Here is an 18,056-nt window from a genome sequence, read left to right as displayed (position 1 = left end):
GTCATTGCTGGTCTTATCTAAACAATGTTTGTGCAACAGGTTTAACTAGTTCAGCAACGTCCTTCCTTAATATGAATAGCTGTTTCCACTCATCTTTGCTAACAGTTCTTTCATAACCACTGACAGTAATGATTTCATTTGCTGACCTTAGACACTTATGTTCTATCATTTGTATTGCTTTTGTGTAAGGCTTTCGTGAGCATAGGTTGTATATGTCATTCCTGCAATGTTCATTCATGCCAATAGTACTAAATCCTTTCTTTGCTGTTGAGTGCATAATATCCATTAGTTCCTGTGTTCGTATTGCTGTCTCATAAAATACAACAAGACCTTTGTCATCTATGACATACTTACCGAAAACATTGCTTATATTCTTTAACCATGAAATAACATCCTCATTCATGCTGTCAAACATGAAGTAAGGTTTACATACTCTTCACTTATAATTACTCCACAAAGTACTTGTTAAGCTCTATGTCCTGTGAGTGATTTCATTAGGTTTGATATTAGTTCCTTTTGTCATTGCTGTCATGTACTTCACTCTCATAGTTCCTTTCAATAGCGTAAAAGTACTTCATTGTTTCATAACTGCTCTAAATTCTGTTTCAAAATTCGTACAACATAACTTTTATCATTAGTGAAAGAACATGAGCGAAACAACAACATCTAACATTACAGAAGAAGTCAATGACAATGCGATGAAAACATTACAGAAGGAGCTAGTGAAAATATTGACGAGTTCAGTGAGGAAGAAGATATTGAGGACGTCAATGAGAACGTTAGTGGGGAACAAACTCAATGGGAAACATTGAGAAATCATGAAGATTATGAGATTTGTACGACATATCCTTTTACTATTCGTCGAAAGAAAACAAACATATTAAGAGTGAACGCTTAAATAATTATGGTTATATTGTGCTTAGTTTAAACAACAAAATGTACTTAAAGCATAGAATTATTGCAAGAACAGTGGATTGAAAATCCAAACAATTTGAAAGAAATAGACCATATAAATCATGATAGAACGGACAACAGAATCTCAAACCTTCGTTGGTGTTCTAAATCTGAAAACAATAGAAATAAAAGCAAGTATGGCGATATAGTTTATGAGTTCGTTGATGAAATATCTGACGAAGCTGTTGAAATAACAGCTTATGGTAAGCATTCGTTTGAGTTCTACTACTATGTTGAGAATGAGGACGCATTCTATTATTATACAGGTCTTAACTATCGAAAACTTCATATAAACTTTACAAAACAGGTGCTGCTTATGTTTGTATGATAGATACAGAAAACAAGAGAGTAATCTTATGCATAAACAAATTCAAACGCTTGTACGGCTTCATGTAGGACAAACATTATTTTTCAACACTAACGCCAACACGTAGGACAAACATTCATGACTAACATTACTGTATAACATAAATGTTTTGTCATAGATTTAATCGTAAATGATTTGTCATGATCTCTTCATCGTAATGAGCGTTTATTCTTTGTCAAACATGAACGTTTATGCTTTGTCATGATTTAATCGTACATGTTTTGTCGAAACTTCTTCATCGTAATGAGCGTTTATTCTTTGTCAAACATGAACGTAAATGATTTGTCGAAACTTCTTCATCGTACATGTTTTGTCATGATCTCTTCGTTTATGTTTTGTCAATACTTCTTCGTCGTAATGAGCGTACATGTTTTGTCGAAACTTCTTCATCGTAATGAACGTATATGTTTTGTCGAAACTTCTTCATCGTAATGAACGTATATGTTTTGTCATGATCTCTTCGTCGTAATGAGCGTACATGTTTTGTCGAAACTTCTTCATCGTAATGAGCGTATATGTTTTGTCGAAACTTCTTCATCGTAATGAGTGTAAATGATCCAAAAATAATGTTTAGGTGAGATCTCACCTCTTTTCTCACCTCTTTTCTCACCTCTTTTCTCACCTCATGAATTTTCATGATTTCTTCATCGTAATGAGCGTTTATTCTTTGTCAAACATGAACGTTTATGCTTTGTCATGATCTCTTCGTCGTAATGAGCGTACATGTTTTGTCAAACATGACGTTTATGCTTTGTCGAAACTTCTTCATCGTAATGAGCGTTTATTCTTTGTCAAACATGAACGTTTATGCTTTGTCGAAACTTCTTCATCGTAATGAGCGTTTATGCTTTGTCATGATCTCTTCATCGTAATGAGCGTACATGTTTTGTCAAACATGAACGTTTATGCTTTGTCAAACTTCTATCGTAATGAGCGTACATGTTTTGTCGAAACTTCTTCATCGTAATGAACGTTTATGCTTTGTCAGACATGAGCGTACATGTTTTGTCGAAACTTTTCATCGTAATGAGTGTAAATGATCCAAAAATAATTTAGGTGAGATCTCACCTCTTTTCTCACTCTTTTCTCACTCATGAATTTTCATGATTTCTTCATCGTAATGAGTGTAAATGACCCAAAATATATTTTAGGGTAGAAGGGTAGATCTAACCTCATTTCTACCTCTTAATTTTCATGATTTCTTCATCGTAATGAGCGTACATGTTTTGTCATGATCTCTTCATCGTAATGAGTGTAAATGACCCAAAAATAATGTTTATGTTAGAATGTTAGATCTAACCCTTTTCTCACCTCTTTTCTCACCTCATGAATTTTCATACGGAATCTCTTCTCTCGGTTTTTCCGAGGGAAGCAATCATATGAGGAAATTCTTCTAAAAATTCTTTTGTCTGTTGGTTTTCAAACCAATGATATGCTTGCTTTGTAGAACGAAGAGTATTATAAGGCATTTTGTGAAGAATATAACAATCGCCGGAATTCAGACGGTTGCTTTTATCAAAATTCACGCAGGAAAATTCTTGAGTTTTGTTGAAAGAATACGGTGGAGCCAAAAGTGGCTCGACCTCAAAACAAACATTTTATGAGCTTGCTAAGGGCGTTATGAATGAATTCAAAGGTATTTGCATACATCCTGACCTCGTTCATTTTGTTGTTGAATTCAGCAAAAATAATGTTTAGGGTAGATGGTTTTAGGTGTCACTACGTCACCAGGTCACCAGGTTAATTAACTTCTCTTAAAATTACTGACAACATGACATTTAGACAACATCCAGGAATAAACTTCATCGTTTATGCTTTGTCAAGGTTTCATCGTTTATTCTTTGTCAAACATGAGCGTTTATTCTTTGTCAAACATGAACGTATATGTTTGTCAAACATGAACGTAAATGTTTTTGTCATGATGCAAAAATAATGAGTTCATTTACTCACAATATTTTTGTACAAAATGTAAAGCATGCGCGTTTGAAACCGTCGGGACCTTCACTTTTTGACGAAGTGCAATCTTCACTTCGTGTCAAAACTTCATCGTAATGATGTAAATGAACCAAAAATAATGTTTACGTAAATGTTTTCAGGTTATTCAATAATTAATTATTTTTGAAGAACTGAAGGTGCTACCATGTTACCATGTGCTACCAGGTTAATGAACTTCTCTGAAAAAGTTGTGACAACGTGACATTTGACAAACACAGCAGGGGAAGGCAGTTATGAAGTATTTTTGAAGAACTGAAGGTGTCACTATGTCACCATGTGCTATCAGGTTAATGAACTTCTCTGAAAAAGTGTGACAACATGACATTTTGACAACAACACAGGAAATAAATGTTTAATAAATGTTTTGTCATGATCTCTTCGTTTATGTTTTGTCATGATCTCTTCGTCGTAATGAGCGTATATGTTTTGTCGAAACTTCTTCATCGTAATGAGTGTAAATGATCCAAAATAATGTTTAGTGAAGAGGTGAGATCTCACCTCTTTTCTCACCTCATTGAATTTTCATGATTTTTCATCGGAATGAGCGTTTATTCTTTGTCATGATCTCTTCATCGTAATGAACGTATATTCTTGTCAAACATGAACGTATATGTTTTGTCATGATCTCTTCATCGTTTATTCTTTGTCAAACATGAACGTACATGTTTTGTCGAAACTTCTTCATCGTAATGAGTGTAAATGATCCAAAAATAATGTTTAGGTGAAGAGGTGAGATCTCACCTTTTTCTCACCTCAGCCGCTAAGCGGCGAGACCCAAAGGTCTTGAATTTTCAATGATTTCTTCATCGTTTATTCTTTTGTCGAAACTTCATCGTATATGTTTTGTCGAAACTTCTTCATCGTAATGAGTGTAAATGATCCAAAAATAATGTTTAGGTGAAGAGGTGAGATCTCACCTCTTTTCTCACCTCATTGAATTTTCATGATTTCTTCATCGTTTATTCTTTGTCAAACATGAACGTACATGTTTTGTCGAAACTTCTTCATCGTAATGAGTGTAAATGATCCAAAAATAATGTTTAGGTGAAGAGGTGAGATCTCACCTCTTTTCTCACCTCATTGAATTTTCATGATTTCTTCATCGTTTATTCTTTGTCAAACATGAACGTACATGTTTTGTCGAAACTTCTTCATCGTAATGAGTGTAAATGATCCAAAAATAATGTTTAGGTGAAGAGGTGAGATCTCACCTCTTTTCTCACCTCTTTTCTCTCCTCAATGAATTTCATGATTTCTTCACATCGTTATTCTTTGTCGAAACTTCATCGTATATGTTTTGTCATGATCTCTTCGTACATGTTTTGTCGAAACTTCATCGTAATGAACGTATATTCTTTGTCAAACATGAGCGTAAATGTTTTGTCAATACTTCTTCATCGTAAATGTTTTGTCAAACATGAGCGTAAATGATCCAAAAATAATGTTTAGGGTAGATGGTTAGATCTAACCTCATTTCTACCCTCATTTCTACCCTCAGCCGCTAAGCGGCGAGACCCAAAGGGTCTTGAATTTTCATACGGAATCTCATCGTAAATGATTTGTCGAAACTTCTTCATCGTAATGAGCGTTTATTCTTTGTCAAACATGAGCGTAAATGATCCAAAAATAATGTTTAGGTGAAGAGGTGAGATCTCACCTCTTTTCTCACCTCATTGAATTTTCATGATTTCTTCATCGGAATGAGCGTTTATTCTTTGTCATGATCTCTTCATCGTAATGAACGTATATTCTTTGTCAAACATGAACGTATATGTTTTGTCATGATCTCTTCATCGTTTATTCTTTGTCAAACATGAACGTACATGTTTTGTCGAAACTTCTTCATCGTAATGAGTGTAAATGATCCAAAAATAATGTTTAGGTGAAGAGGTGAGATCTCACCTCTTTTCTCACCTCAGCCGCTAAGCGGCGAGACCCAAAGGGTCTTGAATTTTCATGATTTCTTCATCGTTTATTCTTTGTCGAAACTTCATCGTATATGTTTTGTCGAAACTTCTTCATCGTAATGAGTGTAAATGATCCAAAAATAATGTTTAGGTGAAGAGGTGAGATCTCACCTCTTTTCTCACCTCATTGAATTTTCATGATTTCTTCATCGTTTATTCTTTGTCAAACATGAACGTACATGTTTTGTCGAAACTTCTTCATCGTAATGAGTGTAAATGATCCAAAAATAATGTTTAGGTGAAGAGGTGAGATCTCACCTCTTTTCTCACCTCATTGAATTTTCATGATTTCTTCATCGTTTATTCTTTGTCAAACATGAACGTACATGTTTTGTCGAAACTTCTTCATCGTAATGAGTGTAAATGATCCAAAAATAATGTTTAGGTGAAGAGGTGAGATCTCACCTCTTTTCTCACCTCTTTTCTCACCTCATGAATTTTCATGATTTCTTCATCGTTTATTCTTTGTCGAAACTTCATCGTATATGTTTTGTCATGATCTCTTCGTACATGTTTTGTCGAAACTTCATCGTAATGAACGTATATTCTTTGTCAAACATGAGCGTAAATGTTTTGTCAATACTTCTTCATCGTAAATGTTTTGTCAAACATGAGCGTAAATGATCCAAAAATAATGTTTAGGGTAGATGGTTAGATCTAACCTCATTTCTACCCTCATTTCTACCCTCAGCCGCTAAGCGGCGAGACCCAAAGGGTCTTGAATTTTCATACGGAATCTCATCGTAAATGATTTGTCGAAACTTCTTCATCGTAATGAGCGTTTATTCTTTGTCAAACATGAGCGTAAATGATCCAAAATAATGTTTAGGGTAGATGTTAGATCTAACCTCATTTCTACCCTCATTCTACCCTCAGCCGCTAAGCGCGAGACCAAAGGGTCTTGAATTTTCATACGGAATCTCATCGTACATGTTTTGTCATGATCTCTTCATCGTAATGAGCGTTTATTCTTTGTCAAACATGAGCGTAAATGATCCAAATAATGTTTAGGGTAGATGGTTAGATCTAACCTCATTTCTACCCTCATTTCTACCCCAGCCGCTAAGCGGCGAGACCCAAAGGGTCTATGAATTTTCATACGGAATCTCTTCGTATATGTTTTGTCATGACCTTTTCATCGTAATGAGTGTAAATGTTTTGTCAAACATGAGCGTATATTCTTTGATGAATACTTGTCGTTAATGATTTCATCGTTAATGTTTTGTCGAAACTTCTTCATCGTAATGAGCGTAAATGTTTTGTCAAACATGAACGTATATTCTTTGTCGAAACTCTTCATCGTACATGTTTGTCATGATCTCTTCATCGTAATGAGTGTAAATTTTGTCGAAACTTCTTCATCGTAATGAGCGTTTATTCTTTGTCAAACATGAACGTTTATGCTTTTTCGAAACTTCTTCATCGTACATGTTTTGTCATGATCTCTTCATCGTAATGAGCGTTTATTCTTTTGTCGAAACTTCTTCATCGTGAATGTCTTTGCCAAAATGAAGCGTTATTCTTGTCAAACATGAGCGTAAATGTTTTGTCGAACTTTCATCGTAATGTTTTGTCGAAACTTCTTCATCGTAATGAGTGTAAATTTTTGTCATGATCTCTTCGTCGTAATGAGCGTTTATTCTTTGTCGAAACTTCTTCATCGTTAATGTTTTGTCGAAACTTCTTCATCGTACATGTTTTGTCATGATCTCTTCATCGTAATGAGCGTTTATTCTTTGTCAAACATGAGCGTAAATGATCCAAAAATAATGTTTAGGGTAGATGGTTAGATCTAACCTCATTTCTACCCTCATTTCTACCCTCAGCCGCTAAGCGGCGAGACCCAAAGGGTCTTGAATTTTCATACGGAATCTCATCGTAAATGATTTGTCATGATCTCTTCATCGTAATGAGCGTTTATTCTTTGTCAAACATGAACGTTTATGCTTTGTCAAACATGAACGTTTATGCTTTGTCAATACTTCATCGTAAATGATTTGTCATGATCTCTTCATCGTAATGAGCGTTTATTCTTTGTCAAACATGAACGTTTATGCTTTGTCATGATCTCTTCATCGTAATGAGCGTAAATGATCCAAAAATAATGTTTAGGGTAGATGGTTAGATCTAACACCTTTTCTAACATGTTTTCTAACATGGAGGATTTCATTAGATATACACATTATTTGCTGAAAGTATCCTAAAAATATTTGATGGACTTTAACTAAAATAATGTTTAGGGAAGAATGTGTATATCAGATGAAACAGTAAAGTATTATATCTATTAAATCGTCTATGATGTAAATTGTGTATAGAATGAAATGAAGGAAGAATGTTTATATCTAATGAAACAGTAAAGTATTATATCTATTAAATCGTCTATGATGTAAATTGTGTATAGAATGAAATGAAGGAAGAATGTGTATATCTAATGAAATCCTCCATGTTAGAAAACATGTTAGAAAAGGTGTTAGATCTAACCATCTACCCTAAACATTATTTTTGGATCATTTACGTTCATTACGATGAAGAGATCATGACAAAGCATAAACGTTCATGTTTGACAAAGAATAAACGCTCATTACGATGAAGAGATCATGACAAATCATTTACGATGAAGTATTGACAAAGCATAAACGTTCATGTTTGACAAAGCATAAACGTTCATGTTTGACAAAGAATAAACGCTCATTACGATGAAGAGATCATGACAAATCATTTACGATGAGATTCCGTATGAAAATTCAAGACCCTTTGGGTCTCGCCGCTTAGCGGCTGAGGGTAGAAATGAGGGTAGAAATGAGGTTAGATCTAACCATCTACCCTAAACATTATTTTTGGATCATTTACGCTCATGTTTGACAAAGAATAAACGCTCATTACGATGAAGAGATCATGACAAAACATGTACGATGAAGAAGTTTCGACAAAACATTAACGATGAAGAAGTTTCGACAAAGAATAAACGCTCATTACGACGAAGAGATCATGACAAAACATTTACACTCATTACGATGAAGAAGTTTCGACAAAACATGTACGATGAAGTTTCGACAAAACATTTACGCTCATGTTTGACAAAGAATAAACGCTCATGTTTGGCAAAACATTTACGATGAAGAAGTTTCGACAAAGAATAAACGCTCATTACGATGAAGAGATCATGACAAAACATGTACGATGAAGAAGTTTCGAAAAAGCATAAACGTTCATGTTTGACAAAGAATAAACGCTCATTACGATGAAGAAGTTTCGACAAAACATTTACACTCATTACGATGAAGAGATCATGACAAAACATGTACGATGAAGAAGTTTCGACAAAGAATATACGTTCATGTTTGACAAAACATTTACGCTCATTACGATGAAGAAGTTTCGACAAAACATTAACGATGAAATCATTAACGACAAAGTATTCATGACAAAGAATATACGCTCATGTTTGACAAAACATTTACACTCATTACGATGAAAAGGTCATGACAAAACATATACGAAGAGATTCCGTATGAAAATTCAAGACCCTTTGGGTCTCGCCGCTTAGCGGCTGGGGGTAGAAATGAGGGTAGAAATGAGGTTAGATCTAACCATCTACCCTAAACATTATTTTTGGATCATTTACGCTCATGTTTGACAAAGAATAAACGCTCATTACGATGAAGAGATCATGACAAATCATTTACGATGAGATTCCGTATGAAAATTCAAGACCCTTTGGGTCTCGCCGCTTAGCGGCTGGGGGTAGAAATGAGGGTAGAAATGAGGTTAGATCTAACCATCTACCCTAAACATTATTTTTGGATCATTTACGCTCATGTTTGACAAAGAATAAACGCTCATTACGATGAAGAGATCATGACAAAACATGTACGATGAGATTCCGTATGAAAATTCAAGACCCTTTGGGTCTCGCCGCTTAGCGGCTGAGGGTAGAAATGAGGGTAGAAATGAGGTTAGATCTAACCATCTACCCTAAACATTATTTTTGGATCATTTACGCTCATGTTTGACAAAACATTTACGATGAAGAAGTATTGACAAAACATTTACGCTCATGTTTGACAAAGAATATACGTTCATTACGATGAAGTTTCGACAAAACATGTACGAAGAGATCATGACAAAACATATACGATGAAGTTTCGACAAAGAATAAACGATGAAGAAATCATGAAAATTCATGAGGTGAGAAAAGAGGTGAGAAAAGAGGTGAGATCTCACCTCTTCACCTAAACATTATTTTTGGATCATTTACACTCATTACGATGAAGAAGTTTCGACAAAACATGTACGTTCATGTTTGACAAAGAATAAACGATGAAGAAATCATGAAAATTCAATGAGGTGAGAAAAGAGGTGAGATCTCACCTCTTCACCTAAACATTATTTTTGGATCATTTACACTCATTACGATGAAGAAGTTTCGACAAAACATATACGATGAAGTTTCGACAAAGAATAAACGATGAAGAAATCATGAAAATTCAAGACCCTTTGGGTCTCGCCGCTTAGCGGCTGAGGTGAGAAAAGAGGTGAGATCTCACCTCTTCACCTAAACATTATTTTTGGATCATTTACACTCATTACGATGAAGAAGTTTCGACAAAACATGTACGTTCATGTTTGACAAAGAATAAACGATGAAGAGATCATGACAAAACATATACGTTCATGTTTGACAAAGAATATACGTTCATTACGATGAAGAGATCATGACAAAGAATAAACGCTCATTCCGATGAAGAAATCATGAAAATTCAATGAGGTGAGAAAAGAGGTGAGATCTCACCTCTTCACCTAAACATTATTTTTGGATCATTTACACTCATTACGATGAAGAAGTTTCGACAAAACATATACGCTCATTACGACGAAGAGATCATGACAAAACATAAACGAAGAGATCATGACAAAACATTTATGTAAACATTTATTTCCTGTGTTGTTGTCAAAATGTCATGTTGTCACACTTTTTCAGAGAAGTTCATTAACCTGATAGCACATGGTGACATAGTGACACCTTCAGTTCTTCAAAAATACTTCATAACTGCCTTCCCCTGCTGTGTTGTCAAAATGTCACGTTGTCACACTTTTTCAGAGAAGTTCATTAACCTGGTAGCACATGGTAACATGGTAGCACCTTCAGTTCTTCAAAAATAATTAATTATTGAATAACCTGAAAACATTTACGTAAACATTATTTTTGGTTCATTTACACTCATTACGATGAAGTTTTGACACGAAGTGAAGAATTGCACTTCGTCAAAAAGTGAAGGTTCCCGACGGTTTCAAACCGCCATGCTTTACATTTTGTACAAAAATATTGTGAGTAAATGAACTCATTATTTTTGCATCATGACAAAACATTTACGTTCATGTTTGACAAAACATATACGTTCATGTTTGACAAAGAATAAACGCTCATGTTTGACAAAGAATAAACGATGAAACCTTGACAAAGCATAAACGATGAAGTTTATTTCCTGGACTGTTGTCTAAATGTCATGTTGTCAGTAATTTTAAGAGAAGTTAATTAACCTGGTGACCTGGTGACGTAGTGACACCTAAAACCATCTACCCTAAACATTATTTTTGCTGAATTCAACAACAAAATGAACGAGGTCAGGATGTATGCAAATACCTTTGAATTCATTCATAACGCCCTTAGCAAGCTCATAAAATGTTTGTTTTGAGGTCGAGCCACTTTTGGCTCCACCGTATTCTTTCAACCAAAACTCAAGAATTTTCCTGCGTGAATTTTGTATAAAAAGCAACCGTCTGAATTCCGGCGATTGTTATATTCTTCACAAAATGCCTTATAATACTCTTCGTTCTACAAAGCAAGCATATCATTGGTTTGAAAACCAACAGACAAAAGAATTTTTAGAAGAATTTCCTCATATGATTGCTTCCCTCGGAAAACCGAGAGAAGAGATTCCGTATGAAAATTCATGAGGTGAGAAAAGAGGTGAGAAAAGAGGTTAGATCTAACATTCTAACATAAACATTATTTTTGGGTCATTTACACTCATTACGATGAAGAGATCATGACAAAACATGTACGCTCATTACGATGAAGAAATCATGAAAATTCAAGAGGGTAGAAATGAGGTTAGATCTACCCTTCTACCCTAAAATATATTTTGGGTCATTTACACTCATTACGATGAAGAAATCATGAAAATTCATGAGGTGAGAAAAGAGGTGAGAAAAGAGGTGAGATCTCACCTAAACATTATTTTTGGATCATTTACACTCATTACGATGAAGAAGTTTCGACAAAACATGTACGCTCATGTCTGACAAAGCATAAACGTTCATTACGATGAAGAAGTTTCGACAAAACATGTACGCTCATTACGATGAAGAAGTTTCGACAAAGCATAAACGTTCATGTTTGACAAAACATGTACGCTCATTACGATGAAGAGATCATGACAAAGCATAAACGCTCATTACGATGAAGAAGTTTCGACAAAGCATAAACGTTCATGTTTGACAAAGAATAAACGCTCATTACGATGAAGAAGTTTCGACAAAGCATAAACGTTCATGTTTGACAAAACATGTACGCTCATTACGACGAAGAGATCATGACAAAGCATAAACGTTCATGTTTGACAAAGAATAAACGCTCATTACGATGAAGAAATCATGAAAATTCATGAGGTGAGAAAAGAGGTGAGAAAAGAGGTGAGATCTCACCTAAACATTATTTTTGGATCATTTACACTCATTACGATGAAGAAGTTTCGACAAAACATATACGCTCATTACGATGAAGAAGTTTCGACAAAACATGTACGCTCATTACGACGAAGAGATCATGACAAAACATATACGTTCATTACGATGAAGAAGTTTCGACAAAACATATACGTTCATTACGATGAAGAAGTTTCGACAAAACATGTACGCTCATTACGACGAAGAAGTTTCGACAAAACATGTACGCTCATTACGACGAAGAGATCATGACAAAACATATATGTTCATTACGATGAAGAAGTTTCGACAAAACATATACGTTCATTACGATGAAGAAGTTTCGACAAAACATGTACGCTCATTACGACGAAGAAGTATTGACAAAACATAAACGAAGAGATCATGACAAAACATGTACGATGAAGAAGTTTCGACAAAACATGTACGATTAAATCATGACAAAGCATAAACGTTCATGTTTGACAAAGAATAAACGCTCATTACGATGAAGAGATCATGACAAATCATTTACGATTAAATCTATGACAAAACATTTATGTTATACAGTAATGTTAGTCATGAATGTTTGTCCTACGTGTTGGCGTTAGTGTTGAAAAATAATGTTTGTCCTACATGAAGCCGTACAAGCGTTTGAATTTGTTTATGCATAAGATTACTCTCTTGTTTTCTGTATCTATCATACAAACATAAGCAGCACCTGTTTTTGTAAAGTTTATATGAAGTTTTCGATAGTTAAGACCTGTATAATAATAGAATGCGTCCTCATTCTCAACATAGTAGTAGAACTCAAACGAATGCTTACCATAAGCTGTTATTTCAACAGCTTCGTCAGATATTTCATCAACGAACTCATAAACTATATCGCCATACTTGCTTTTATTTCTATTGTTTTCAGATTTAGAACACCAACGAAGGTTTGAGATTCTGTTGTCCGTTCTATCATGATTTATATGGTCTATTTCTTTCAAATTGTTTGGATTTTCAATCCACTGTTCTGCAATAATTCTATGCTTTAAGTACATTTTGTTGTTTAAACTAAGCACAATATAACCATAATTATTTAAGCGTTCACTCTTAATATGTTTGTTTTTCTTTCGACGAATAGTAAAAGGATATGTCGTACAAATCTCATAATCTTCATGATTTCTCAATGTTTCCCATTGAGTTTGTTCCCCACTAACGTTCTCATTGACGTCCTCAATATCTTCTTCCTCACTGAACTCGTCAATATTTTCACTAGCTCCTTCTGTAATGTTTTCATCGGCATTGTCATTGACTTCTTCTGTAATGTTAGATGTTGTTGTTTCGCTCATGTTCTTTCACTAATGATAAAAAGTTATGTTGTACGAATTTTGAACAGAATTTAGAGCAGTTATGAAACAATGAAGTACTTTTACGCTATTGAAAGGAACTATGAGAGTGAAGTACATGACAGCAATGACAAAAGGAACTAATATCAAACCTAATGAAATCACTCACGAGGACATAGAGTTTAACAAGTACTTTGTGGAGTATCTTATAAGTGAAGAGTATGTAAGACCTTACTTCATGTTTGACAGCATGAATGAGGATGTTATTTCATGGTTAAAGAATATAAGCAATGTTTTCGGTAAGTATGTCATAGATGACAAAGGTCTTGTTGTATTTTATGAGACAGCAATACGAACACAGGAACTAATGGATATTATGCACTCAACAGCAAAGAAAGGATTTAGTACTATTGGCATGAATGAACATTGCAGGAATGACATATACAACCTATGCTCACGAAAGCCTTACACAAAAGCAATACAAATGATAGAACATAAGCGTCTAAGGTCAGCAAATGAAATCATTACTGTCAGTGGTTATGAAAGAACTGTTAGCAAAGATGAGTGGAAACAGCTATTCATATTAAGGAAGGACGTTGCTGAACTAGTTAAACCTGTTGCACAAACATTGTTTCAGATAAGACCAGCAATGACTAAGAACCCTTTGACCTTAGTCAATGAGACCATAGAGGTTGAAGATAATGACATGAAAGAACTAGGAATGAATGAGAGAAGTTGTGAAGGATGTTTGAGTCAAAACACATGGTTCTTCAGAGCTGTTAAGAAACTTAGTAAAGAACGACAGAAATATTTTATAGAGAAGTATTGCAAAGGATGTGTAAATGAATTGCTTGAAATAGAACTTAGAGACACTTTCACACTAAAGGACTTGAGAAGAAATAAGTACATGAGTGAAGAAGGTATTGACATAGCTAGTGTTATAAATGACTTAAGAAGATGTGTTGTCGTTATTGACGGAGCACGTATGACATATCTAGTGAAAGATTATGATGGAATACGAGACACAACAACACTTGTGTCAGTAGATAGCAAGGAATTCAATAAGCTCATGAAGAGTATTTATGTAGGACGTATTGAGGAGAAGGATGTGAACGCACTGATGATTTATGAAGCGGGTCAGAACAAGAACTATCTTATGAAGTCAGGCATGAGATTCTTTGACGAAAGAGATGACATTTACAGCTATTTCAGAGGATATGAGTATGAGGTACTGAATGAAGTAGATGAGAACGTTATTGAAGGATATTTGAAACATGTTCACGATGTCATATGTAATGAGGATGAAGAGCTTTATGAGTATGTTTTGAACTGGTTCGCCTACATCGTTCAAAATCCTTGTGGAAAGACTGGAACAGTACTTTTGTTAATAGGAAAGCAAGGAACTGGTAAGAATGTACTTAGTAATGTTCTATGCGAGCTCATTAGCAAGTACGCCAACAATAATATAACGGCAATAGAGAATGTGGTTGGTAGATTCAATGCTGCTATTGAGAACATGAAGCTCATCGTATGCAATGAACTAAGCTCATGCGATACGTCTAAGGTCATGAACCACGACGCACTAAAGTCAATAGTAACAGAGACTCAGTTGGACTTAAATCAGAAGTGTCAGCCAGTAAGAAAGATAGAGAATGTTTGTAATATCATCATGATATCTAACAACTTCAACTCAGTAAAGATTGACAAAGACGACAGAAGATTTGTTGTCATTGACGTAAGCAGCAGATACAAAGGAAATTACGAATATTTCTCAAATCTCATTGAAAGCTTTAATGAAGAGTTTTATTCAAACTTACTGACGTACTTCATGAGAAAGATTTAAGTGAATTTGATGTAAGGAAGATACCATTCACCAGGGCTAAACAAGAACTCATCGAAATGAACAAAACACCTTACCAAATGTTTTACGAGGAGTTCTATGAAAAGTTTGTATCCGGATGGAATTGTACAGAGTGCTACAGAAGATATAAAGAATTTGCGAAGGAGAATGAATTCTTTGCATGTAGTTCAAATGTATTTGGTGGCAAGATGAGAGAATTTGTGAAGAGAAGTAGAAAGCGAGACGGTTCTGCAAGAAGTTATATTTACGAAGCAAGTATGATATTAGAAGGTCGTGGAAAGAAAGAAACAGTGAATTATGAGGAAGTGCTTGAAAAATTCATGGAGTACATGGGAAGCAATATAACATACAACAAAGACATATACAGTGAGTTTAAGTACTACTGTGAACAGCATGAGATTGAAGTAATGAGTAAAGGAGACTTTGAAACGCTTATGAAAGACAGTAAGGAGGTCGTTCATGAGAACAGTGTTGAAATAGTTCATGAGAACAGTGAGGAGGTCATACATGAGAACAGTGATGAAAATAGTTCATGAGAACAGTGAGGAGGTCATACATGAGAACAGTGATGAAATAGTTCACGATGTCGTTCGTGAAGAAGCCATTGCAACAAAGAATGAGATAAAGGATTTCATAGAACTTAACAAGGAGGAGTTTAAAGAAGGCTATGAAGTGAAAAGATGTGAAGAAGATTTCTTGGCGTATTTGAAGAAAAAGAGACTAAAGCCAATGGCTCAAAATAAGTTTCAATCGATGTTTGAAAAGAAACGTTTGAGCTATGGTGGTGTAAGAAGCACATATTACTTTGTTAAGAAGTGAGGACATTTATTTTTGTCGTTAGTGTTGGAGTTTTGTGTTTGGTGTTAGTGAGAGAATAAATTAAATCATGAACTTTGCCATGGTCTCTGTCCCTAGTAGTTTTCATTAAGTTCTGGAAATAATGAAAGTCATAAACTTTGCCATGGTCTCTGTCCCTAGTAGTTTTCATTATTTCACAGAGTTAATGAAAGTCATACTTTCTATCAGATGAAGCATGCAGATGAACATAATGAAAGTTAGTGAGTTTGCCACGAGTTATGAATAAAATATTGGCATATTAGATGAGATAGCTGATGAAACAGATGAAGATAAATTAAATCTTGGACTTTGCCACACTCTGTCCCTAGTTCCTCAAAATCCTTGACAACGTTGCTTAGAAATTTTGGTTCAAAACCTCATCTGATTTTAATCTGTTATGCTACCTGTTAAGTTTCGCGAGATTATAAATGTCATGGAGTTATATAAAAAGGAGGGACAGCTAGGGACACTGGAAGTACTTGTAAGGCTATCTGTTAAGATTGCATGAAATACTAAAAAGTCATGAAATCCATTATCGCTGTGCTAGCTTCACCTTAGAGTAAAATGACAACTAAAGTCACTGAAGCAATGAAACAAAAGTTTTTGGTAGAATACATTAAATCAGGAACTATTCCAGAAGGTTTTTACATTCATACTATGAAGGATGGTAGAGTTCAGTTTAGAAAGATAAAGCAACCATTAGATAGAGAAGGTATATTAAGGAAGATTAAACTTCATGAGGACAACATTGCTGAACTTAAGAAGAAGTTAGAAGAGTTGGAGAAAGGAAGAGAGTTATAAAGCAATGAATTCAACAAGGTTAGAAATGAGGGTAGAAATGAGGTTAGATCTACCCTTCTACCCTAAATTTATTTTTGCGCTATGTTTTCATACGTGTGAGGGTGGTGATATCATTAATTTTTAAGTTTATTTTTATATAAATGACGAAAACTATTGAGATAACAAACTACAACGGTCATGAGTTCAAGAATTTGTTCTTCGTTCCTCGTGAAAATACATTCTATCAGATACGAGGGAGAAAGGGTAAAGTTAGTTTGAGCGTTTATGAAGGAATGAAGAATGGAAAGTTTATACAAGCATACGATACAAACGGTAAACGTGTTTCATTAGCTTTGTCAAAACTTACTAACATTTATTTTGACAGTGACTTTGACCTATATGAAGAAGAAAGTGAGTCAGAAGATTATGAGCTGTTATGTGAAGCACAGCAATGGGAGGAGTTGCAATACTTTTGTAAGTGAGAACGTTTATTTTTACATTAATGAAGTCATTAGTGAAGTCGTTAGTGAAGTTGTTAGTGAAGTCGTTTATGTGTCAGATGGTTTTGTAAATATTTAAGGTTAAGTTGGTGTTATGGTTGTGTTGTAAAATATACGTTACTGGTTTCGTAAAGTGTCAAAACCGCTAAGTGGTGTACGGAGGCGCGCAGTGCCACAGTACACGACTTAGGGATACTAACTGTCGTGTACTGAGTCACTGCGCGCCTCCGTACACCACTTAACCTTAAATATTTACAAAACCAGTAACGTATATTTTACAACACAAACGACAACACTAACTTAACCTTAAATATTTACAAACCGCCAACCACTAATGACTTCATTAATGTAAAAATAAACGTTCTCACTTACAAAAGTATTGCAACTCCTCCCATTGCTGTGCTTCACATAACAGCTCATAATCTTCTGACTCACTTTCTTCTTCATATAGGTCAAAGTCACTGTCAAAATAAATGTTAGTAAGTTTTGACAAAGCTAATGAAACACGTTTACCGTTTGTATCGTATGCTTGTATAAACTTTCCATTCTTCATTCCTTCATAAACGCTCAAACTAACTTTACCCTTTCTCCCTCGTATCTGATAGAATGTATTTTCACGAGGAACGAAGAACAAATTCTTGAACTCATGACCGTTGTAGTTTGTTATCTCAATAGTTTTCGTCATTTATATAAAAATAAACTTAAAAATTAATGATATCACCACCCTCACACGTATGAAAACATAGCGCAAAA

General features: G+C 34.7%; 3 protein-coding genes and 1 pseudogene across 4 annotated transcripts, besides 3 other annotated features; 2 read left to right on the top strand and 2 right to left on the bottom strand.

Moving 5' to 3' along the window:
• Positions 1-28: part of a mobile genetic element that runs on past the window's edge.
• Positions 29-647: 619 nt separating this feature from the next.
• Positions 648-1,350, top strand: TVAGG3_0681490 (annotated as a pseudogene). Its single transcript has one exon. A coding segment is annotated over exon 1 (703 nt).
• Positions 1,351-12,623: 11,273 nt separating this feature from the next.
• TVAGG3_0681480 (His-Me finger endonucleases family) lies at positions 12,624-13,328 on the bottom strand (the record flags this gene model as incomplete). Its single annotated transcript, XM_051242727.1, has 1 exon — positions 12,624-13,328. One exon carries the CDS (start codon positions 13,326-13,328, stop codon positions 12,624-12,626), a length of 705 nt encoding a protein of 234 aa, XP_051089314.1.
• A 622-nt stretch (positions 13,329-13,950) lies between these two features.
• Positions 13,951-15,470: a mobile genetic element.
• Positions 15,471-15,669: 199 nt separating this feature from the next.
• Positions 15,670-16,005, top strand: TVAGG3_0681460 (uncharacterized protein; the record flags this gene model as incomplete). Its single annotated transcript, XM_051242726.1, has 1 exon — positions 15,670-16,005. One exon carries the CDS (start codon positions 15,670-15,672, stop codon positions 16,003-16,005), a length of 336 nt encoding a protein of 111 aa, XP_051089313.1.
• An 802-nt stretch (positions 16,006-16,807) lies between these two features.
• Positions 16,808-18,056: part of a mobile genetic element that runs on past the window's edge.
• TVAGG3_0681450 (uncharacterized protein) lies at positions 17,668-17,988 on the bottom strand (the record flags this gene model as incomplete). Its single annotated transcript, XM_051242725.1, has 1 exon — positions 17,668-17,988. The coding sequence occupies one exon, from the start codon at positions 17,986-17,988 to the stop codon at positions 17,668-17,670; it is 321 nt and encodes a 106-aa protein (XP_051089312.1).

The sequence above is a fragment of the Trichomonas vaginalis genome, chromosome III, assembly GCF_026262505.1.
Source record: "Trichomonas vaginalis G3 chromosome III, whole genome shotgun sequence".
Classification (NCBI taxonomy): Eukaryota; Parabasalia; order Trichomonadida; family Trichomonadidae; genus Trichomonas; species Trichomonas vaginalis.
Note: the sequence above shows the minus strand (reverse complement) of the source record. Positions and strands in the feature narration are given on the sequence as shown.